Raw genomic sequence first — 26788 nt, forward strand, 5'->3', positions numbered from 1 at the left:
AATTGACTTAAATGCAATGTTGTTCCAATTCTTGCCCACCCATCAACACACACGTACTCACCACTAATTATGAAGAAAATGAACATGTACACACATTGAAATATTACCCAAATTGCCCCTCACAAATATGAAAATGCACTTATACTGATCACACTAAAAAATTAGCCAACATCAGAGCTCACCCTTAAGCTCATGTTTTGTAAAACATAAATGGAGAATGGGAAATTAGTGTAGATGCTTTTAAACCTTTGTTAACTTGCTAGATATATATTTGTAGAGACATATCTTGCCGCCACAAGTGACCCATGATGACTTGAAAGGTTAAGCCCCCACATTAATTCATATAAAACCTATGGTAATAACTAGACCATGCAAGGTATTTTTAGATATTTAAAATATAATTTTACATAACGGCCTCACACTTTAATTGCATAGCTAATCCATATTTTATCAACCATACCATGCAATATTGGTTAGAGTATCATTTGGAGTGGGTAGAAGAATGTGTCCATCTGTAACCATGCAAGAAAGTTTCAAATTCATTGCATAAATCTTCTTTGTGCGAGTAAATAGAGATGGGCCCAATATCTAACACGAGGAAGATAAATGATAACTCTCACATGGCATGAAGAAATATATAATATAATTTGTAAATCATTAGTGATCTAATGTCCTAACATGATATTAAATCAAGTTATATTCTCACATTGTAGTGGGCCTTTTAAAATATCTTATGCAAGATTTAAACATTACCGAAGTAACACACCAATATATAATTAGTGGATTGCTCTAGCATCATATTAAATTAAAGTATATTCTCACACTGTAGTGGCCTTTTTGAATTATCTTACAAAACATTTAAACACTACCAAGAACACCAAGTAACACATCACTATAAGATCATAACTAGTGGTGGAGCTACACTCATGCCAATTGCATTGAGACACACCAACCACTACAAGATCATAACTAGTGATGGATTGCTACACCCATGCCAATTGCACTGAGACACCAAATGTATGAAAGATGTCTCAACAAGAGGCAAGGTGAAGAGGTACACTTTGCAACCTCCCAAAACTAATCTTGATGTCACATGTTTATTGGCACTCAAATGCTCAATGGGCCTAATAAAATGAAAAATAGCATTAATTTATATATTCCTTGGATATTTGAATTAGGTGTTCACCACACCGGATGTTACTATTGAGATGCAATAGTTGTAGGACATTTGTATGGGCTGAATCTGTTAAATTTCACCACGACGAAAATAAGGTATGATATGTTGGATAATGAAGAAAGGGAGAAAAAAGGGACATAAGTGAGGACGAAGAAATATAGACACAAGATGTTGGGGAAAAAAATCCTAGCAAAAGGAGAGAACTAATGGTACTGATTGATTCTAAAAGGAGATACTATATATGTTAAAGGAGATACTATATGTTGATACTATTTAAAATGACATTGATATACATATATCTATATATATGTATACATACATACATGCATACATACATACATACATACATACATATATATGTATGTATGTATGGTTTATATGTTTATACACACATACATATGTGCTATATATATATATATATATATATATATATATATATATAGGTCTACTAGCCAACCCCCCACCACCACCTTAACCCTCCATCGCCTTTACCTACTATTACCTCCTATGTGCACCATTAGTTGCTTTTGCCTACCTCATAATCGACATATCCTCTTTGGTCTACTCCTCTCATACTCAAAACATGACTATTTAGTGTATATAAATGAAAAAAACAGGCATAATATATAAGAAAATATAAGTAGATAGATATATTTATGTATATATATATACATATTAATATATTAAGCCACTATAAAAGTGATATTGTGAGTACACGAATGTAGATGTATGTATGTAAAATATAAAAGTTAATAAGGTATACAAGTTAAGTGCGTGTGTGCGTGCTTGTATGCATGTGTGTGTTCTACCCAACTTGAAGTCACTACCATCGAAGTTAAGTAGGTATACAAGTTAAAGTGTGTGCGCGTGTGTATGTGTGTGTTCTATCCTACTAGAATGTTTTATGAATTTGTACATACTATGGCTTAACCATTAATGTATCACATGTTTTTGTGAATGTGGACATATTACAGACTAAGCAACAATATGCCAACACATTGGTAAAAGATTACCGCCATGTACACTCATTATTATCTAGTAGACAATCATGATGATAACTCAAGAAGTTGGCTTGCCTCATATAAGCAGAGTACCACCACAAATCATCCTACACTTTATAAAGTGAAAAGACAATTCCAAAAACAAAAAGGTAATGAAAAAGATAAATTAGCATTAAATGGGGAAGTAACTACATGAAACGTGACTAAAATAAGAAGCCCCAATATGACTAGGCTCAAGTAGATCTAGGCCTCAATATATAGAACCATTGATCCACCATCATGTCTTAAAACAAGAGTTTCTTTTATTAAGCAAGAAGCTTGGTTAATCTAGGGCCTTTACTAATAATATCAACAATAATTTAAGGCAAAGCTTGAAAACACGTGAGAATGGAGGACGAGGACATTGAGTGGTGTGGCCATGGGCACTAGTGACCTTGCTATTGCTACTGGTAGTAGATGGCTACACTAGTGAAGGATGCTTGGATTATATCATGACCACCCTTAAGATCATGAATACAAAGGATAATGTCTAACTAAGGATGGAATTAAAGTGCAAATATTGGGTTGATCATTGGAGGAGCCACACAATGGGGAGCTATGTGGTAATGTAAGAGCTACCATATGAGGAGAGACTTGCCAAGAGGGAATGCTACTATCAATTTATTTTGTTCTTTGTCTCTTCTTTTATGCTATGGAGATAGTAAGAAAACTAGTATTTTATGCAACTATTATTACTTTTGTAACATTTCCAAGCATGCCCAAAGAGAGAAAAAATTATGGGAGGTGACCAACTGTGACATAAAAGACTAAGGCATCAAACTTGATATTAGTAGGGGCATGTGAGATGTGTTGAATTTTTTAAAATAATTGATGTGAAGAGGTAAACATCAATTGATAATTGATGCAGCTCATTGAGATAATAGTAGCCATGCCATGCTTATAATCTCTACAAAGGTGAAACTCAACAAAGATCACCTCATGTTGTATAGCAAAAAGGGCAAGAGTTTGTCAACCTTATTATAATAGGGAAGGTCAAAGATGTCTATCTGCTATATTATGCTAAAGGACAAGCAGCCTCAATTGTGAAGGAGAGATGAGATTAACATGATGGTGCACGGATTAGCTTGTGTAATTTTGATAGGAGTGAAACAAAAAATTGGATTATGGATGATATTGTTAGTGTACACAAGGCTAGTTGATTAGAAACTAATGAAAAAGTTGGTGCTTGTGCATTGAAATAATGCTTTATTAGAGTATTCATGCAAATACTTTTAACAAGTGTTAGCTTAACAAGTGCTTGAGTATACCTTCAAATAGAAAACTATAGCAAAAAAAAGATCAGAAGCTGCAGTAATACTACAAAGAGATAAGTAAGGAGGTCTCATAATATCATGGAGTATGGCATAAGTCATTCTTTAAGAAAAATAATCATCACTAACACACCAACCCATGATAGGAGTTTTAAAAAAAAATGTACATCCCCATGAGTGAGTGAGCTTAATAATTATCATTCCTAAGGATGCGTGAGTGAGTGAGTGAGTGTGTATGTGTGTGTGCATGTGCGTGTGTGTTGTGTGTGTGTGTGTGTGTGTGTGTGTGTGTGTGTGTGTGTGTGTGTGTGTGTGTGTGACATTAGGATATCTCCACCATAGAAAAATAGAGTTTGAGATATTAGATTAGGACATCACCACAGAGAAATAGATTAAGATATCTTTTACAAGTACTTGAAATAATTACCCCATTTAATAACTAAATGTAAAAAAAGTATAGGTAAAGGAAAGCCATTTACATTTAAGAGAAAATGATACAAATGACAGTTAATCAGGTGGAACAAGAAAAATTAAATGCACCACTAAACTATAAACACAGTCTTTCATTACACAAAGTTTATTAAAGAGGGAGATTTGTTATTTGTGCCACACCATCCAAAGAAATACATGAGCTAGAGGGTATGGGGACATGGTAAATGATGAATAAGATGAGTGAGAGAGTTGATGAATGGTAAATGATAAGTGAGATGAGTGAGAGAGGTGTGTGAAGTTCCTCCTTGGGGTGTAGTTATGAATGGGACCAGATGAGGGAGTAGTGATGATATCAACCAGATGAGGGAGTAGTGATGATATCAACCAGATGTGACATGGTTCAATAGCTTTGGTAAGAGGTCTTAATGTTATCAAAGTTTGAGGGATCGTAGGGAAATACAAGACCAAAGGAATCAAATAGTGACCCTGGGAAGGGTGTGTTGAGGCCCAAGCCTATAGGAATTAAAGGGTGGGACGTAGAGGGAAATGAAGATCCTCTACATTGAATAGCAATCTTTAGAAGGGTGTGTAAGGGACCCAAGACTATAAGAATCAAAGGATGGGATGTAGAGGATGATGAAGATCCTGTGAGCCATGTTGAGAAGGATCCCAAATGCCTTTAGGAGGAGATTTTAGGCATATAGTAGAAATATGAAGATGTAGACGTGTGACTTTTGTTGTCTTGCCTTTGCTCTAGGATATGAGGTGGTGAGGAAATGTGGATATGGGTCTGAGGTTAGCAAATTTTCTTACAAGGTGGCTAAGGCATCATTGTTTGGAGCTAAATGTGGTGATGAGGGTAAAGTTTTTGAAATAGGATAGATGTGTTGATGAGGCCTCATTGTTTGGAGCTAAATGTGTGATGAGGTAAAGCTTTTGAAATAGGATAGATGTGTTGAGAAGTGAACCTCTAAGCATCAACTTTAGAGATAGAGCCTCTATGCTTGCCACCATCCAACACCAACTTTAGAGGTAGAGGATCTTGTTGGAACATGAAGTCAAGGTGTCCTAGTGTGTACTAGGAACTAGTCTTTGTGTGTGAGTTGCCATGTGGCACTCTTTCTATTATCCCATATAGTTGGGTGTCATCGTAACACTTGTACTTCACTTCTATATAAGTGAGGTCTCTATCATGAATAAATCATCCAGCAAGCTCTCAAGTCTTTTTATGAACACAAGTCTCAATCTTGTGGCCTAACTGAACTTGAGTCTATGTCTGAGTAGTTAGCTTCTTCATCATGCTTGTCTTTGTGTTCTTTCCGCCTTAGCTTAGCCTTGCTCAGTTCTTCCTGCTTTCTAATCTAGCTTAGCAGTAGCTTCCATGTTCCTTCATGTGGTATCAGAGCCACGATACCCTCGTCGTCACGTTGCCTCGTCTTCCTCCTTCTAGCCTTGATGCTGCCCTGATTCTCTTCTCCGTGCCTCGCCATTAGCCTCATCATCTTTGCCTCAAGTCTGCCGGCCATTGCCTGCATTCTACCAGCCATAAGCTGCCCCAGATCTGCGCCATTTTCTTCTCCAGATCTGCGCCATTCTCCGCTGGAAATCTACCCCACATATGCGCCACATTGCCTGAGATCTGCCATCTATTTCTGCCCCAAAATCTGCGCCACATTTCCAGCCATCTGCCTCAGCATCTTCCCATGAATCAGCCCGCCATTTTCAGTTCACTGTCTGCGTGTATGGGAGCTACGTATAGCTAATCTTCATTTCGAGTTGAGATATCTCTCAGATTGATTCATCATGATGAATACTCACGCTGCCATTGAGAAGTTCAATGGCCAAGGATTCCACACCTGGCAAATGAAGATCAAGTTCCACTTGATGAAGCACAATCTGTGGAATCTGGTCAAGGGAACTTCTTCATCAAACGAGAAGGAGAAGGAAAAGGAACCTCAACGTCTCGAGCAAGCATTCGCAATCATTGCATTGGGTCTTGGAGACAATTATCTGCATCACATCTCTGATCTTGAAGACCCTGCTGACGCTTGGAAAGTGCTTGATCACTTATTTGGTGCAAGTAGCAAGCATTCAAAGTTGTCACTCAAGATTGAATTCTTTGAGTTAGATCTAAAACCTGGAGCACCTTTGGATGCTCATATCAACAAAATGCGAAGCCTAATGAATCAATTGGCTTCCGTTCACTCTCCGGTAACAGAAGATGATGCTATGGCAGTGCTTCTCAAAAGCATGCCTGAAGATTATGACAACTTGGTCATGACACTGAAATATGGTCCCGATCCTTCATTTGAAGGGATCATAAGTGCATTGCAGGAAGATGAAAGGAAGCGGGAGAAGCGAAAGGATCACCAAGTGGAGGGAGAACAAGCTTTGGCAACCAAGTTCAAAAGGATTTCTTTTAAAGCTTGTAGACATTGTGGCAAAAACAATCATGATGAGAAAGATTGTTTTCGCATCAAGCCATGTGGGATTTGTGGCAAGAATGGCCACTCTGAAAGTAACTGTTTCTCAAAGAAAAATTCAGCAAATATGGTGGAGGACACAAGTGATGAAAAAGCATATATGGTAGATGATAAAGATTTCTGTTTCTAGGGTTTCCTTGCCTGGATCATGTTTCCAAAAAGGATTTTTGTAAACCTGTTGCAACCGCTATGAGTATGCAAAGGTATCTTGTCTTATCTGTTTGAACCTCTCAGAGGTATCTATTATATTTTGTGTGTTTGTCCTAGTATATCCCATATTCTGTACCTATGTCCAACTTGCATGAGAGACTAGAGCCGTGGATTTATCCTTGACCAGAGACCCTGGCATGAGAGACCATGAGCCTATGATTTATCCTTGCAGTATGAGGCATTTCCTTGAGGGGGGATTTGTTGGGAATATCAAGGAACTGCATCTTTTATAAACTCATGATATCACTCACCTTTCCTTCATGGGGGGGTGTTGGAACATGAAGTCAAGGTGTCCTAGTGTGTACTAGGAACTAGTCTTTGTGTGTGAGTTGCCATGTGGCACTCTTTCTATTATCCCATATAGTTGGGTGTCATCGTAACACTTGTACTTCACTTCTATATAAGTGAGGTCTCTATCATGAATAAATCATCCAGCAAGCTCTCAAGTCTTTTTATGAACACAAGTCTCAATCTTGTGGCCTAACTGAACTTGAGTCTATGTCTGAGTAGTTAGCTTCTTCATCATGCTTGTCTTTGTGTTCTTTCCGCCTTAGCTTAGCCTTGCTCAGTTCTTCCTGCTTTCTAATCTAGCTTAGCAGTAGCTTCCATGTTCCTTCAGATCTATACCTGACACCATTCTCAACGCCAACTTTAGAGGTAGAGGATCTATACCTGACACCATTCAACACCAACTTTAGAGGAAGAGCCTCTATACCTGCCACCATCCAACGTTAAGAATCAACTTTAGAGGTAAACTTAAGGTTTGTGTTAAAGTTTCTCTCAACTTAACCTTCTCTTTATATATCTCACATTCTATTACTCTTACTCTCACTTTTTATCACTCTTACTCTCACTCTTACTTGCTCTTTATCACTCCTACCTTTACTCTCACTTACTTTTATATACCCATCTACTCACATTCTATTAATCTAACTCTCACTTACTCTTTATCGCTCCTACTCTTATTTGTATATACCTACTTACTCTCATTTTAAATAGCACACACCGAACCCAACACAAACACACTCTCACACACATATAAACACTCACTATATAAAGAAAAAATTACCCCACATAGACACACACACACACACACACACACACATAAACTTACAACAAATTTATATCTATTTTGTGGTTTATAGTCCTTCTCTCTCCCTCTTTCTCTCTCTCTCTCTCTCTCTCTCTCATTCTCTCTCCCTCTCTCTCTCTCTCTCTCTCTCTCTCTGTCTCTCTCTCTCTCTCACACACACACACACGCACGCACGCACGCATGCAAAACTTATGTTTATAAGATAATAATTGCATATTACATGTACTGCTTATACACACACACACACACACACATATATAAACTTACAACTACCCACAAACTTATATCTATTTTGTGGTTTATAGTCATTCTCTCTCCCTCTTTCTCTCTCTCTCTCTCTCTCTCTCTCTCTCTCTCTCTCTCTCTCACACACACACACACACACACACACACACACACACACACACACATGCACGCATATAAAACTTACGTTTGTAAGATAATAATTGCATATTACATGTACTGCTTTAACAACACCCCTAATAGGGAAAGGGTCACTATACTATTCACCCACCATGACATATGCATACATAATTTTACTACCATCATATTTTCTCACACATACATAATTTTACCATCATCACATTCTTTCTCTCTCTCTCTCTCTCTCTCACACACACACACACACACACACACACACACACACACACACACATGCACACATAATTTTACCACCACTACATTTGCTCACACACACATAAACGTGCACACACACACACACACACACACACACACACACACAGGCACGCGTGCGTGCGTGCGTGCGCGTGCATGCACGCACACACACACACACAAATACATTTCTACTTCCTCTCTCTCTCTCTCTCTCTCTCTCTCTCTCTCTCTCTCTCTAGTCCTCCCCTCCTTTTACATATACATATCTTATAATGTTATTAAGTTCCTAAATAAGTTTAAAATCCTAACATTGATATCTAGAATGCATATATAAAGTCTTATTTTTAAAATTTTAATGTTTTTTTTGTTCTTTTTAAGTTTTATTTTACTTAAGGATCTAAGTTTTTTTTAATAAAAAAGATTATCTTACTTTTATAATCCTTTTTGTCAAAAAGGTGTACAATTCTTTAATTTATTAATAAAAATTTAAAGGTTTAACCTTTATGGCTCAAGTTTCTTATGGTTTTCTTAAAATGCCCTTACATTTCCTAGCTTCGAAAAATCTAGTCTTAATGGAATCACACATATATGTGTGTATGTTATATACACACTCACTTACCCCCATCTCTCTCTCTCTCTCTCTCTCTCTCTCTCTCTCTCTCTCTCTCTCTCCTCTTTGATTTAAAACACCTTAGTTCAATGACCTAAGGATCAATGTACCTTCAGCTCTTTACATTCATTTAAATTTTTGATACGTAATTGATATAACTCATCATCCTTACATTTATTTTGTAATATTAACTCCCTTTTGATGTTTAGTTTTGTTCTTTGTAATCAGGATAACAACTGGAGAATCGCTTGCATAACTGTGATTCCCACTCGATAACATGCATGTTCTAACATATCGATTGTGGTGGATGGATGCATGTTAGTGGTTCTCCTTCAAAGTTTATGCTTCACTTCAAATTCTTGGGGCTTCTCAAATACTAACATTATCTTTGTAAAAACTTCCTAAGTTTCAAATCCAATTTTAGTTTATTTCTCTACCTTTTGCATATTGTTTTTCCAAGCACGCGTGCACGCACGCACACACGCACACACACACACAAACATGCACACATGCACCCATAAACCTACTCCTCCTTTTTTCTTGTTTTTTACATACATTCACACCCTTGCTTCACAAAATATTTCTCCTTTTTATCACACACCCGTTTTTCTTTCCCTTTATAGTCACTCATATGCATAACTTTACTTCTCCTAGCCTTATAGTTAAGTTTCCAATGCCCACATAAGAAATTTAACCATTGCTCCAAAATATTTTTTTCATAAATACCCAAAAGCCTTTTTGGTCTATGTGTGGCATGATTACTTGGTGTCTCTGCCATGCATTCAACTAGCATTCTTCCCCTCCTTAACCATGAAGCTTGAATTTGCTTGCTTCGTCTTTCATCAAATCACCCGCATATTTAACATCTACTATAGCCTAAGGTCTTGGCATCTATACTATAACTCCACTTCGAAAAGCCTGCAAACTTCTCCATTTGATGCCAAGTATACTATTTGTTTACCATAGCCAATGGTACTATGTAAAATTGTGACCTCAATAACAACAATAACATAGTCAGTGTTACTACGTAAAATTGTGACCTCAATAACAATGCGAGAAGTTTTGACACTTACCTTTCCCCCAAAAAAAACTTAAAATACTAACTATTTTCTTTGTTTTTAGAATGGTAGCACATAAGAATCCATGTAAGCATCCTTCCTCTTTGGTTTTATGGAGTGCAGGATGATTGGTGGTGGTAAGGCTTTACTCATATGAGGCATCGATACTTATCTTTTGGATATGTCACCATGATTGTCTACTTTGATGACACTGGGCGTACATTGTAGTAATCATTTACTTCTATTTTGGCATGTTTTTCCTTAGGCTGTATATCCACTTTAAACATGTGCTCCCTTAATACTCATTTGATGCTATTTCACCTTTGCCTTGTGGTGATTACCTTTACTTAGGTCCAGTTCATAGTCTATGAGAAGGTCACTTTGATTCTATGTCACCTTTACCTTGTGGTTACCTTTATTGAGGTTATAATTGTGCCATTCATAAGCTTTGGTGGTGATAGTGACTTGAAGTAGAGTAGAACACACACACACACACACACACACACACACACATGCACGCATGTCTCATGTATGCACACATACATGTATGTGCATGTGCACGTGCACACATACACATACACATACATGCCAATGCACACTTACATACACATGCACTTGCACTTGCACATGCATACACAAACCCTCATGTGATTCCTCCCCTACTTTTATCTTGTCACTTAGCTAAAATTCGTTGACTATTTTGTCCTCTTTACCATCCTAACTAATGTAGATGGTTGTAGTAGTGCCCTCGCATTTCTCACTTTCCCGTTGTGAGAGGAGCCTAGAGCTAAAAACAAACATGGTATGTGGGAACATATAATGTAGATCAGATATGACATGGATCCTAGGTGGTAAAAATAGCGTGGTGACCCAAATGGATAAGAGAAGGTGCAAGAAAACAAAATGAGAAGGTGTATGGACAAACAAGGGAGCTGATGACACAACAATCCAGAAGGTGGCGAGGTGGCAATGGGCCAAAAAGGGAGAATTATGATAATTTTCACGAGAGTAGACGGGTAGACATAGAGGAGAAGCAAGAGGATAAAGAGTGAGTAAAGAGTGAGCGAAGTGAGAGACTACAGTGAAGAGACTACTTGTAGATTGAAGGTCTGATAAAATTCGATGGTTGCAGAGTGGAGTTCAGTGCAACGGAGGTGAATTTGGATAAATCAGAGTAGAGAATACGACGAGGGCCAGAGAATCAGACTGGAAGAGGATTCTCTTTGATTTCTGTGTGGTGACTCTGTTAGAGACATGATTTAGTCCAATTCCTGATCAATTTTTGCTCTTGTCAGTCAGCTAAGTGCTGAATTGTGTTAGTTTAGGGAAGGCCTGCACTTTGTGGTTGTGTAAATGCATTGTAGCTTGAATTGTCATTGGGGTCTATGAGTGGAATATCCCCAAGCTTTTAGTATGTTCTTCTGATATGTTTGAATCCATGTCTCAGGGGTGTTGAGACAAGGACTAGCTTTATTGTCGTGAAGAAGATTGAGAGTTCAAGGCCTGAATCTGAGTTGTGATTGATGGGATTTTATGTTATGGAGCTTGGATTGAGTTATTTTGATTGATTTTGTCGAGATAGAATAATTGTGGATGTATGTTTGATGTATGGGGAGTAGGAGCTGACTCATAGGCTGAATCAGTCACATCTACTGTGAAGAGGATTCAAAGTTAGCTGGGCCAGTCTAGTGTTGGCTACTATCAGCTATACGTCTAGGATGATAAGCTGAAGAGCTAGAATAGTCGATATAATCTATCTAAAATGAAGGGTAGAAGTTTTGAGTTTAGTATGACAGAAGTCACAATCAGATGGTCAGGTTTGTGAGTTCAGTGTCACAGCTGGAGGACATAGAGCAAAGGCAGTCTGATACAACTGAGTCAACCGTCAAAAATTAGCAATCCGCTGCTGCTGTTATCCATCAGCATTCAGATCAGTCTTAGTGCAGTTAGATCAATCAGTTGAGAGTCAGATGTGGACAGAAAAGAGTCTTTGGTGTCATATATTAATAAAATTATGGCAGCCTAAGGGTTTGGAAGAGTTGATTGACAAATAAGAGAGAGATTTTGAATCAGATAAGGCACCTGAGTCGGCTGGTTCTATCCCAGTTAGCTGAATCAGAATCCGTCTTCAAGATCAGTCAGGTTAGAGTAAGCAAAAGATTTGTGGAAAGTTAAGGAGGTGTTCAGCGTGGTTATGGGGATGAGATATTGAGGTTAGCTAGATCTGGAGGACGATAAGAAAGTTAGGGGGGAGTAGGAGCTGACATGTAGCTAAATATATCATCTACTGTGAGAAGAGGATTCGAATTCAACTGGCCCAGTCTAGTGTCGGTAACTGTTAGCTATACGTTTAGGATGATCAGCCGAAGAGCTAGAATAGTAGATATAATCTATCTAGACTGAAGGGTAGAAGTTTTGAGTTCAGTCTAACAGTCAGGAGTTTGACAGCAGTCACAGTTAAATGGTCGGGTTTGTGAGTTCAGTGTCAGCTCTGTTGTGAGTGGTTTGGGGGTGGATTTTGTGTGGTTTGAGTGTTTAGGGGATCTAGAGGTACTAGAGGACAAAGAGCAAAGGAAGTCCGATATACAGCCGAGTCAGTTTGTCAAAAATCAGCAATCCCCTGTCAGCCGTCAACTGTTAGCAATCAGTGCAGTTAGCCAACCGCCCAACCACTGTAGTGATGGGATCCAATTAAGAATTTGGTTAGGTTTTGTCTCTCGGGTACCAGGAAAAAGAGTTCTTAGCTCCCCTAGCCGGATATTCATGCAAACTTAAAACTAGTCACACCACTTACACACTCAATATGAAATTATCTTTTTCACAGAATTGACTGTCTTTAAAATAATCATTTAATGAAACCATAGTGTCACTGATCATAATCCTCCAAAATCTCCGGTTGAATCCTTATTTTCAATCATTCCTTCATCGGTGTACCTATGGCATCATTGGCAACCAGAACGCTCACCACCATCAGTCCACTCAGGGACCTTTTCGATGGTTCCTCGCTCATAGTACTTGGCAATATATTCACATATATCAAAATGGAATCTCCGTTGAAGATCAGCAAGATCAACCAACGTATCCATATAAAAGAGCCACATCTCATCACCTCTATTCACATCACATCCATCCATCCATTCATTCACATCCATCCATCTATTCATTCACATCTATTTTGAATCACATCACATCTCATCACATCTATTCACCTCACATCTTATCACCTCTATTCACATCACATCCATCCATCCATTTATTCACATCTAATCTGATTCACATCACATCTCATCACATCTATTCACCTCACATCTCATCTCACCTCTTTTCACATAACATCCATCCATCCATTCATTCACATCTAATCTGACTCACATCACATCTATTCACCTCACATCTCATCACCTCTATTCACATCACATCCATCCATCCATCCATTCACATCTAATCTGATTCACATCACGTCTATTCACCTCACATCTCATCACCTCTATTCACATCACATCCATCCATCCATCCATTCACATCTAATCTGATTCACATCACATCACATCCATCCATCCATCCATTCACATCTAATCTGATTCACATTACATCTCATCACATCTATTCACCTCATATCTCATCACCTCTATTCACATCACATCCATCCATCCATTCACATCTATTTGATAGAATTTAAACATAGAATTTAAGAGAATTCTAATTTTGATATAAAGATTCTTTATGCATCTATTTATGCATAAAAATCAACTTCAGTGGAAATAACACTTATAAAAATCCTTTTATGCATAAAAAAACAATTTTAATGAGAATCACACTTTTGAAATAAAAATAAATCCTTTATGCGTCTTTCTATGCATAAAATCAATTTTAATGAGAATAACAATTTTGAAAGAAAAATAAATCCTTTATGCATCTTTCTATGCATAAAATCAATTTTAATAAGAATAACACTTTTGAAAGGAAAATAAATCCTTTATGCATTTTTCTATGCATAAAATCAATTTTAATGAGAATAACACTTTTGAAATAAAAATAAATCCTTTATGTATCTTTCTATACATAAAACTAATTTTAATGAGAATAACACTTTTTGAACTAAAAATAAATCCTTTATGCATCTTTCTATAAAACCAATTTTAATGAAAATAACACTTTTATAGTAAAAATTTTTCATTATGCATAGAAATTAAATTCAATGAAAACAACACTTTTATAGTAAATTTTTTTTCCATTATGCATCTTTCTATGCATAGAATTTAAATTCAATGAAAACAACACTTTTATAATAAAAATTTTCATTATGCATCTTTCTATGCATAGAAATTAATTTTAATAATTAATATTAGTGAAATCCATGCATATTTATACGTGAATATGTACATGGAGTAAATTAGAATATTTCTTTTAGAATGCACAAACGGTGGGAATTACTCTTTTGGAATAACATAAAAATAAACTTTTTTTCCACAAAATTCTAGAAAATTTTGTCATAACCTCCTTTGTATAATTGACCATTTCTTATTTTTAACATTCTATTTTTAATTTAAATTAACCCCAATTAGATGTAAAGGACTCTAATCTACTCTATTTTCACTTTCCAAGAGAGTAAACAATAAGAAAAGTTTAATTAATCTTTTGTTAAACATTCTAGGATAAAGAAAGGCTGGAATGTAAAGAAGAGAAGGGGGAGGCCTTTTCATCAAGGCATAGTATTAGAATTTGCTTTAATAAACTCTAAAACAAGAAAATCAAGAAAACCATAGATTTGAAATTAAAAAGTAAGAAAAATTTAGCTTACAAGGAGTTGTAAGCTTTCGTTTGGCTTGAGGGATTGAGGTTTCTACTCTTGTTTGAAGCAAGAGTGGCCACCAATTACTTTGGAGAGGATAAGCCAAAAACAATTGAATTATCAAGAAAATTCAATGTAATTGGCTCTGGGTAGGAGTAGAGTAACACTGCATAAACACTATTAACCTTTTACAAAGGGGAAGGCTTCTATTTATAGAAAAAAATGAGCCTCTAACCAAGCAAACTGATTCTAGAATTTTTCAGATCAGTTTGGTCAATTTTTGACCATTTTTGGGCCAGTTTAGCTTACTTTTTGGATCTAGTTGAAACAGGAGAGAGGAGAGATAAAAATATCTCATTATTTTGAGTTTAAAACTCCTCCACACATGTGAAATAGGTGCCTCCTTCATGAGGGGAGATCCCTACACCAAGGTGTCAAAAATGTATCATTTCTTCTAAATATCTCTTCTTTTTTTAACTAATAAACCATGTCCTTAGTCAACTCTTCATCTTATGTGAGCATTTACTCATTTTTGGGAGGTTTTTATTTATTTCTTCAATTTATCTCCTCCCTACATTTGGATTAATCTTATTAGAACCTTAATCTAAAATTTTCAAAAAATATGGACCCTTAGACGACTAAGGTCCTTTTTACCTATTTTCAATTAATTCCAATTGCACATTGAAAAGTTCTTTTTGAATTTCTATTTGAGGGGAAACCATTTTAGAAACTAGGAGGATTTTTATATCCAAAAATATCTTAATTTTAAATTACCTCTCTCTAGATATTCTCTCTCTAGGCCAAAATAGGGTAAACCAAGATCTTTCTTTTATTTCAGAGAGAGGAATAATATAAGATCAAAAGGGGAGGTTCTTACACCTGCACACCTCAAAAGCCGGAGGAAGGAATCTTACAATAAGAAAGTCAGGAGAGGAGGAAGACTCATTTCGGATCAGAGTCAGTGTCAGTCATCCGGAATAGTTTACAATCAGCTAGGTCAGACTAGTGTCAATAGCGAGAGTTAGCTAAGGGGAGCTGACAGGTTCTATAAAGTTCCAAGGCAAGTATTTGAGGTTTGCTGACGTTGGAAGACATTTTGGGAGCTAAGTGGATACGTTTTTTACTAGGGTCAACAGCAGGCATCGGAATCAAACTACAGTTAGAATTTGATCAGCTTGTGTGTCAGCAGGCTGAGAGGAATACATGTCAGCTCCTTGTCACATCAGAGAGGAAGTAAGCTGAGGCATTTAGGCTCAAGATTAGAGGTCTAGGGAGTTAGATCTAGCCTGGGAGGATAGTTAAAGGTATCAGTTGAGCTGGATTGAAGGGTGTTAAGGTGTCCGTTAGTGTCAGCTAGAGGTTAGAGGATAGGATTTGAGTTGATTGGTACCTTTGGAGCTGGGATCCTAGTGTCCCCTAGTTTTGATCCTCTTACATTTTCTTCTTGTGTGTCTCCTGGTGATGTAGTAGAGGCCATCACCCAGCCATTGCACTCTGTTTTGGTTTACGTTAGCATTCGCTATCAAAATCAACTTGAAATAATGATCACATAATTCAAAAGACATGTTGTAAATTAGCTTATAATTACAATTGTAATCTAAAAGATGTTGAGAATCAAGATTGTAAGAATTTTTTTGTTGTAAATCAGCTTGTAACATTGTGACATTTGTAGCTTATAGTGAATATATTTTTAAACAGTTCTTGCATAAAGCAGACACAAGCACCCACACTTTACGGGGCATGGACCCAAGAACTTATTGCTTTCAAGGCGAAAATAAAAAGACAAAATCAAGGGTCCACAAGAAGCCTCGCCAATACCCACCACATTCTTGTGATGACAATCATAGGGCTATTGGTCATTATTCTAAAGATTATCTTACATCATAAGTCACTATCTTGACAAAAATTTTACAACATGTAGGAGACCCAATACAAGTGTTGGAGATATACCCCATGTTATTGTAATAATGTGGCCCATTAACAGAGGACACAATCCTAAATACAGATGAAGTCACACGACTCTGACCATAGTGCAGGGGTTGTGCTAGAGACAAAGGATGCCGAAAATTCTTCTAGGTCATGTACGCACTCTGATAAGACAAAATTGACACAGATCCACTTCTAGGAAAATAGAGTAAATAGATACTTGCAAGAAATATATTATTCAATCAAAATAATGCATCAAAAACCTCAAGCTCAACATATTCAAGAATCAAGTTGCAACATAAGAGGATTGTTCTTAGGTTGAGACAAGAGAAGGTTTGTTCCTAAGTTGGAGTAGAAAAGGCTTTGTTCGAATAGAAAGATTTGCCCTAAATTGGATAGAGGGCTATTTCATATGTCTATTTCTAAGTTGAAACATCACAAGTTCAATACTATGTTAGATCTAGAAGACCTTTTCTTCAGTGACTTGTTCCTAAATTTTACAAGAAAATTCCTAGGTTAGAAACCAACATTGTGAGATTTCTTGCATCAAAATTACCACAAAGCTCTAGAAATAAATGATTAGATCTCAAGTTGGATTTGCTCTATTTCTATGTTGAAACAAGAGAGGGATGCCTTCATTTATAGCCTTATGTATTTCTCATGACTATGGACATTAGTGTCTGTGACATAGATTTGGTATTGCTCTGAATCACCAAATGCAACTCCTTGATTGTAGTATCACCAATTACAACTAGAGCCTCGATTAGAAGATGGCTTGATCATGGTTTTGCCATTGAGAGGTCATCCAAAACCATTTCGAGATCATATTCAATACATGCACTCCAAGACTACAACAAAGGACTATCATTGACTGAAGACCACATATCACAAGTGCATAAACATCATATTGCTATATAAATGCTGCACGAAAGTGTGTACATCTAAAGGTTGTTTTAGAGACTTTATACCATTTTTTTGCTTTTCAAGTTATTTAGGGATTGTTCTTTTGAATTTCAAAGACTTTTAAAAAGATTCAATTTCCAAAAAAGGAGTTTGAATTTTGTTGGACCTTTCAAATCCTTGGCATAGAGTGTCGACAAAATGTATATTTTGGTGGCAATTAATTATAGTACCAAGTGGATTGAGGCAACGCTCTTAGGGATAACAAGGCTACATAGGTAGTGATTTTTTTGAATGAGATGATTATGACAAGGTTTGCTTGTGTTCCATTGAGTTGTTTAGCGGTCATTTCCTTAATTATGTAATATAGTCTTGCAAGGCAACATATGATCATTTATAAAAAATCCACAATGTATTACCCACAAAAAAATGTTCAAGCTCAGTCCACAAATCAAGTTCAATTTGTTTTATTTTATTTGTTGGATGTCCAAAAAAGGTGCGCATTTAGACTATTTTTGTATTTTGGACAAGGCTTGTGCCAACAATTAATCAACGGGCAAAGCTTGTGCTATTGATACATGTATGGATTGTTTAGACACTTAAAGGAAAATATGAATTGATCAAAAAGTCATTACAACTCATCAAAGGCTTGGTACAATTGTTCAAAGGTCTAGACAAATGGTCAAACCATCAATACAAATACTAGTTTTGTACAAGAATAGTCAAGAGATTATTGACAGAAGGCAAGCCAATAGTTGATTCCTCAAACTACATTTGAAAATAGAATGTAGTGTTACTTTCTCATTGTACATCAACATTAGAGCTACGCAAATGGTTTATTTCAACAAGTGGCTGCCTTATTGAGCACCCATTTCACTTTTAGATTTGAATTCCAAGTGAGGTTGAGCTTTTAGACTTGGATTCTTTTGTGGAATAAACTGTGTAGAAGAGGAAGGGAACATCTCACTATTGGCACCACTCAATGTGTTGTAGAGTGCATGACACAAAACACATGCACAGCTACACCCATGCTCCATTTGCATTGCACGTATTTGTCTTAATTATGTATTCTGACTATTTCTTGGATTACAACATTCATATCTGATTTTTGTAGACCAACAAGAGTGACACAATAGGTGAGTATTCTAGTGGGAGATGTACAGGGCATCCCCTATAACCTAAACATAACATAATGTAAAGAAAACATATGTGGTGTTGGGGTGTTATTAACAACTTGGGACCAAAACGGATACAACACGCTCTCCTTAAGGTTGCGATGGTGAGGACTTTATCCATGCAAGAAAGATGATTCAATTCCATTTTGATATTTTTCTCCCACTCAATGCCAGGTACTCAAAGGTGCACATCAAATTGAGGCATCCTTTTGTTAGATAATTTCTCTTCACACCATATAGAAAATTTGACCATTTTCACTTTGGAAGGCATGTCTCTTCACAGCATATACAGAAAACCTTGACCAACTTCACTTTGTACAGCATGCTACCTTGCTTGTTGCCTGACCATCACTGTAATTTCCTACTGGGCAGGGTCTGGATGTGCTCCATTGACACTGCAATGCTATGGTCCATCTTGCCACCCATCTTAGCGGAATGTACAAGCCCCCAAAAGAATGCATTCACAAAAAATATCTTAAATTTCATGAATCGATCCTGGATCTTGCCCAGTGAACCTTGTGCATGGCTTCTTCAAGAGAGTCTTTACTCCTTACAAAAACACAGGTGACCAACCAACCAACTTGAACAACTGATTTGCATCCAATGTAAGGACCAGATTGTGCAGTTAAGCTACAACAAATTCCAACTGTTGCACACATCCTTTCTTTCACTGCTCAAGGCCTGAATTGGCTCCCATGTATTTCTCAAACAAACAAGATTCTGTACACATCAAAAGGAGATATTTTCCTCACAACAATGTACATACAAACGCCTTCCCCAGTTCAATCCAATGCTGCTTGTATCCACAAAACTAAAAGGTTGTCAGCCTCCATCACCACAAACCATCAAGATGGTCCCCACCTGATTATATCCACCCTTCTGTTGAGGATTTGACAAGCAATCAGTGGGGTGGATCGAACCTTGTCTTTGCTTAGTTAAAGAGGGCTTCTGCCAATTGCTTGTGTGAAATCCCCAAACAAGCTGAAGACATGTTGGACAGAAACAGTTTTTGAGTAAACATCAGTTAGAAGTTGAAGATATGTTGCCATTATTCTTATGCCTTGAAAAATAAAACTACTTTTTAGACTCCATAGTTGCATAGAGCCCGCACACATAAGAGAGGCGGGGGATTCTTCTGCCCCCCACTTAGCAAGAAGCACCTCGTCAACAAGAAACTTGCCCACATAGGCTGCCACTTGACTGCGCTAGTCGTAGAGCCAAGATAAAACCAGCCCAGCCAGTAGGTCCCAGTCAGCACCTCAATTTGTGGGCCAAGGAAAAGCAAGGAGGTGACCTGGGTCCTCTTTTCCAGCACCATGCATTCAATGGAAGGACACGCATCAGGCATGCATTGTAAGCCGCCACACAGAACTGTTTTTAGGCACCACCATCTCTTAAAATGGTGGGGCAGACGTATGCCAGCCCAATTTACTGGCAGCTTTGACCACACCCAATTTGTACGTCAGTGGAGGAAAAGGTATGATTTGAAAGGTGCCCCCCGGAGGTCTCCACACTGCTTTCCCTTCCTAGGTGGCACCTCAGGTTCAGCACTGCTATTGTGTGGCCTGGGTTAATGTTGCCACACAGGATGAAGCGTCGTCCTATGTGAGCAAGCTCCTACTACTAAAAGAAAAGAAATTTTGAAAGCTGCTAAATAGACATGCTGTCACTTTATGTGCTTTTCTTGCTATTTCAGCTCTACGGAAAAAAGCATATAGCACCTGACAGCCTCTTTAATGAACGCTAGTAGCTCCACACCCATTTAGATGATCCCCAAGGTCTCGTTGTTTGGTCCAGAAAAGCTTGCAGAATGCTTTGGCACAGTAGCTGTTTCACAAACTAAAGATGATTCAGAATTGACTGATTACTAAAATCGTTTTGTTTCAGTCCTGGATCAGATAACACACCATCAGATCACAAAATGATGCATATTTGGAAGGTACCTGCTCATGAGATCTCATGTGCCTAAAACATGTATTGTTCCCTGTGGAACTGATGTATACGAGGAAAACTCAAGAGCTGCGTGTTCGCAAAGTTTGCAGGATATTCGATTTTTTATGCTGTGGCCTTTCAATTGAATATATCAGAAGGCTTCCATCTTGCATTCCAGCCAGGAAGCAGTCCTCTGGAGTGATTGAAAGCGACAAAATTGGTGTGTTTGTCCCCTCGTATCTTCTTATCACTTCAAGTGTATATATTGACCTTACCACCACCTGACCCTGGTCACCTCCACATACCAAAAACTCTCCACAATTGCTTATTTCAATGCAATTTATGCGACCGTTGGACTCTGAGCTTGCCAAATGCTTGCCATTAATGGAGTACAAGAGGAAAAGAAGATCATCTTTTGAGAAAAGTACCATCATGCCATGTTTGGAGAGTACCAGTCTGGAGATGGAGCTTCCTAGTGGATGCTGAATAGAACGAACATACCTTCCCTCACGTAGGGTGTGAAGGATGCAAGAAGAATCTCTTGACCCACTCACAACGACATCAAGCTCCACACTGACTGCGACACATGTGACAGCATCATCGTGCCCAGAAAGAACATGACGAGGCTTATCAAATAACATGTTTTCCCATTTACCTGACCTGTCTGTCGTGCTTGGAGCATCTTTATGCCCTGGTCTTTTACTTGCAAGAGGTGAAAGCTCAATTTCCCATACCATCACAGTCGTATCATGGCTACCAGTTACCAGGGTACTTCCATCACTGGATACTGCAACGATAACCATAAAAATACAATGTTATTATCAAGCAGCTGAGATGGCTATCTTCTTTTTGTCTTTGAAATACAGGCTAGCATTAAATAGACAAAAGGTTAGCTTTTGTCGATGCATTGACAGTTGTTAGGTTACCTGCAAGACAGCTAACCACATCCTTGTGCTGTCTGTTGCTTTGGAAAAGAGAGCCATCACTAAGGGATATTATTCTAAAGCTGTTGTCCCAGTGGCCACATGTCAGGAGATAACTAGATGTTCGAACTTGCAATGTTCGGAAACACCATGAGCTTAACTCTATGTTTTCTGCTAAGGGTCCTTTCATTCTGTAAGGTTGTGATACCTCAGCACCAATGCCAAAGAAAGGGTCCTGCAAATCGAAACCAAAGCATTAGGATACCATTCTTCCTTCCATACACGGTGCTTCTTTTTGGATGATTGAGAACTTAATCTACCTTGATGCGAAGCTAAACAATTCACAAACAAGGTTAGTTTATGGAACCTGTGATAAAGAGAATGTGAAATTTCCACCAGCCTGAGAAGCAGTGAGCCAGCTCCTCATGACTATCTTCAATTCACTTGTAACCAGAACCACTTTGCTGTCCACAATCCCTACAAAGAGCAAAGCCATTGTTTTTTCCCCAACTGAAGGTGTCAGCATGCTTGCAGGCACAGAGGAAGTCAAAGTTATCGATGCTGGAGCATAGTATAAGGGCCTTGATATTGGCATTGGTGGGCCCCGTCGAGGGTGCTTTTTGCGGAAAAGTTGCATGGGTGTCTGCCCAAAATTGGCAATTTGATCCTCTACAGCAGCACGCTGTAGCCTATCCTCCAAACCTTCCAGTTCTACCGCACCTTCGTATGTCAAATGGTAAAAGACGTTTGCAGCCTGCTCATCACCCAAAATTACTGAGCTTATGTAAGCATACAGGCTCTCTTTCCCATTATGCAAAGATAATCTATCTAAAAGATAACCAAAGTTTTTTGGACCCAAAACTTTTATGATAACCAAAGTTTTTTGGACCCAAAACTTTTATGGTAATCACTACCAAAGTACCTCCACAGCTGGTCGGCCACGTTGCTTGTAACCAAAGATGAGGTCAATCCACTGATGAAGATGCTGACTGACATACTCACTCTCCAGGGCTTCTCTATTCTTTGATATAAACTCTTCTGGGGAACCCTTTAAGCAATAATAACGGTATACATGTTAAAAACATCACAAGAAATTTCCCAATTGATGGCTTAATTGAAGTACTAAAGGATTGTTTAGTGGCTGCACTCGGCCAATTTTCAGCACAAAAACCTTTTTTTAACCCATTAATCAAATAGATTACTCAACCCGTGCAGAAACTAGGGGAAAATCTAAAGCAAGCATAATCAACCAACCCCTTCAAGAAGAGCATTTATGTAATCTAACAACCCCTTCAAGCCAGCAAGCATAATCAACCAACCCCTTAAAGAAGAGCATTTACGTACCTTTGCCCATCGAGGCAACACTACATTATCAAGTCTCTCTCCGTCTTGTTTTATGCCCATGTAATACTTATTTGAATTGGCAAGAAATTCCGGCATGTAGAAAAATTCGGGAATCAATTCCTTTACATCGCTTGTATTGGCTAGGCAGTTTTTGAACGTGCCTTCAATGCTATGAAACAACCGGTCGGCGTGATCAAACTTCCCACCCTGGGCAGTTCCATAAACACACTTATGTTACAAAATATGAGAAAGGCTTAGAGTTTCTAAAAATTAAGGAAAGCAGATATAAGGCATGTCATGAAACTAACAAAATGCTGAAGCTTGGATGCTGTATATTACCTACTAGATAGCTGAGACGATTTGGAGATAGACTAATAGTAGGTTCTCACAAAAGGGTAATTAATACCTAGTAACTTCTGAGCTCTTGTAGGTCATTCTTTTGCTAGTTCACTTGCTTCTAGGGCTGACCATGGGCTGGTCACCCCTCACTCATATTTTACCCACATTTATTCCCCATTTATTGTCTTGGGTATTTTTCCTAGTCGTGGAGGTCTTTTGCTCCAGTCGGCTGCCTACATGTAGTAGTATACATAGCCGGCATGCCTCCCTCACATATTCATTGCTTGCCTAGCTTGTCTAGCTGCAGTCCCTCACTTACAAGGTTCTCCCCTCTTGCTCGGAACATGTATTCCTTTTGGTGATGATATTGAGAGCAGGTTCTCACCTGTGTTTCCTCTCCATCTCTCTCTCTCTCTCTCTCTCTCTCTCTCTCTCTCTCCTATGTTTCCACTTTCCCTTCTTCCGTTGCACATTCTATCAATACACCTCATCAAAATGGTGTTGTTGAGAGACAAAACATGACTCACATGGAGATGGTTAGATGCATGGTTAAGGGTCAACAACTTCCACATAATTTTTGGATGGAAGCAGTTCTTTGTGCTACTTATGTGCTGAACACATGTCCCACTAAAGCTTTGAAGACAATCGCTCCTTATGAAGCTTGATTCAACATAAAACCTAAGGTTGAACACATGCATGTTTTTGGTTGTTTGGTATATACACATGTATTGTAACACTTTTGGTCTCATAGAAACTTGGAGTCTTTCATAAGTGTTAATCTCTCTCTCTCTCTCTCTCTCTCTCTCTCTCTCTCTCTCTCAGCATCTTCCAAGATTGGACCTTGAGTCGTAGTAGTTACATTGCGATGGGCATGGCAGATTGTGGTACTCTCAGGTGGTTGATTGGTTTGATGGGCACGGCCTCCGGATGGACCGCCTTCCTCCCCTTCACGACACAATATTAATTGTTTGGATTTCTCGTCTTTTGACCTCTCACAACAAGATATCAACTATCGCATTTGGCCGGACTTGCTAGGGCTCCACACAAAAAGGACATGGGTGTCCCCACCAGCCCTCACCATGAAACCTCAGTTTTATAGAGAGCAATTTTTGAGACTTTCTGAGGACAGGTTCATTGAGGGTCCACGGTAACTTACAGATGCAACACATGTCGCATGCCATGCGGATAATAGTGATTGGCCAAATGAGGGTATCTTCTCATCACCTTAGGGTTGAGTTTGGCAGAGCTGAGGACATCCCATGAGATACACGTATCTGTTCAAATGCCACCCTACTATGAGATTTTATTGTCTCTTCCATGATGTATTCGGCCCCCTTGATGGATCATGCACTATGAGGACCAGAGATGTTTTGGTATGTATTTATTGGAGCTTTGCCATCCTAAAGAGGTCATGTTGAGGCAACAGTGAACACTCCGAGAGAAAGAACCAGTGAGGCACCTCCTAGACGTCCATAGTTGGAACTTTGCTGTCCCAACAAAGAGGTCATGCTAAGGGAACACTCTAAGAGAAAGAACCAGTGAGGCACTCCCAAACCTCCATCACATATTTCTTTGCGTCACAACCATTGACTAATTTCCCGAGAAGAGCAGCAATAGGACCCACTAGGTCCATGGCGGGCTTTAGCTTATGTAGGTAGTTTCTTATGATTTTTTCTTTTCCATGGTTGAGTACTAATCATGGATACATTGTACAATATTTTTGGTCTCATAGATCCTTTGGGTCGTTTGAAGACGTTAATATATCTTTCTTTCTTTCTCTCTTTCTCAAGTTGGGGCTAATGTCTGTGTTGCTGGCGAGGTCCAGGGAGTCTGGGACATCAGGCTTACTGTAGTGCGATGGCCCGATCTAAAGTCACACCAAAGTGGGGTCTTGTGGGGGGCCTGGGCACTTGAGAATGTGTGGCTCGATGAGGCTGTGGGTATGTCATCCATGGATGGTGTGGCATCCTCTCGTGGTCGAAAGAATTAAGTGATGGTCATACGTGGGGGCCTCTATACTATACTGAAATGGCGGCAAAGCATCCGCCTGCATGCCATGAAGTTCAAACCATGTATCCACCTGTGCATACCACTACTGTGTATCCCCATCCCGGGCTAGCTGTCTAGAGCACACAAAAGCTAAGCGAGGGTATCTGTGTAGAGGGGGGTCCCATAATCTGTGTAGGAGTGTCAGTCTGGAATAGGGCCCCTATTACCATCGGTGGGGCTCCCATCTCAGCCCATACAATCTCATGTGGCATAGATGGCTTACTCCTGATCATCCGTGAGATCATTACAAGAGGTATCTCCATATGTCCCCATCCATCATATACATCCTCAATCTCTAGGCATGTGGGCTCCTCCTCACCCACTATTTCCATGTCATTGGGTTCATTTTTCTTCTTCATTCTCTTGTGATATAAGCTTGCCCCAAAATGGCAGCCCCATATGATAGCGTAGGAGTAACTAATGTGTCAATAGCCATAGCTTTGTTCTGGGTTCTTGGAACTGCACATGAGCACGCTTCTTCTCTAATGATCCCAAGGCTGCATACCCTCGTGCCAATCTGGCCTCTGCTGCCCTCCTCATAGAGAATGCTGGACCAGTAAAAGTGATTCTGTTTCTGTGAGCTCCTCGTCACCCTCTATTTCTATGTCATTGGGTTCTTTTTTCTTCTTCCTTCTCTTGTGATATAAGCTTGCCCCCCAAATGGCAGCCCCATATAATAGCGTAGGAGTGACCAATGTGTCAAATAGCCATAGCTTTGTTCTGGGTTCTTGGAACTGTACATGAGCACACTTCTTCTCTGATGATCCCAAGGTTGCATACCCTCGTGCCAATCTAGCCTCTGCTGCCCTCCTCATAGCGAATGCTCGAACGGTAAAAGTGATTCCCAAGTACACATATGAAGTGACATACTCCACTGTCTCTCCTCTGTATGTAAACTGTGGGACGGATCTGCCAATCCACTGTGGTGTGGTGTTAAAGATCATAACCTTGGTCTTGCCAAGGTTCACAGTAAGGTCCCATGCCTCACAGAAGGCTTGCAAAGCATCCAAATGTCTCTATAGCCCTTCCGGTGAATCCGTGATGAGAACTATGTCCTCTGCATACAAGAGAATCGGTATCAGAACAACTCCTAGTGGTGCTCCCTGCCCTCCTTGTTTGTCCAGCCAATCTGACGCCTCATCAATGTAGAGTCCAAAGAGGGTAGGGGACAATGGGCAGCCCTGTTTTACTCCAATCGTGCTGTGTATGATCTCTGAGTCTCCCCTTGGGGCGTGTACTTGGCCTATCACCGACTCATACAGGGAGAGAATTGCCCATGACATCTCCACTTGGACTCCCAAGTCCTGTAGTCTCCTCATCAGCTGGGCTCATGGGACTGTATCAAAATCCTTGTGGAAATCTACAAAGCAGCAATAGATCCTCTTCCTGTGAGCTCTCCCCTCCTCAATGATGGCCCTC

At 38.9% G+C, this 26788-nt stretch overlaps 1 protein-coding gene across 8 annotated transcripts in view; it reads right to left on the reverse strand.

The window, feature by feature from the left end:
* Window positions 1–18594: 18594 nt before the first annotated feature.
* The window catches only part of LOC147615368 (binding protein), a 188326-nt gene continuing 180132 nt past the window's right edge, over window positions 18595–26788 (reverse strand). For 3 of the 8 annotated variants that reach the window (XR_015262839.1, XR_015262834.1, XR_015262840.1), the window contains 6 exons: window positions 22982–23188; window positions 22560–22685; window positions 22005–22391; window positions 21641–21872; window positions 20726–21501; window positions 18595–20609 (listed from right to left, as the gene is read on the reverse strand). Coding sequence is in view for 1 of the 8 variants with exons in the window: in XM_086779460.1 (XP_086635586.1) it covers window positions 20795–21501; window positions 21641–21872; window positions 22005–22391; window positions 22560–22685; window positions 22982–23188 (1659 nt within the window). In the remaining 7 variants the exon portion in view is untranslated. Of the gene's footprint in view, window positions 21502–21640; window positions 21873–22004; window positions 22392–22559; window positions 22686–22981; window positions 23189–26788 lie in introns of all 8 variants that reach the window. The other 5 variants (XR_015262837.1, XR_015262836.1, XR_015262838.1 and 2 more) reach the window with 5 other exon arrangements.

Source organism: Cibotium barometz, chromosome 40, assembly GCF_041138505.1.
Source record: "Cibotium barometz isolate CiBa-2024 chromosome 40, ASM4113850v1, whole genome shotgun sequence".
Taxonomy (NCBI): domain Eukaryota; kingdom Viridiplantae; phylum Streptophyta; class Polypodiopsida; order Cyatheales; family Cibotiaceae; genus Cibotium; species Cibotium barometz.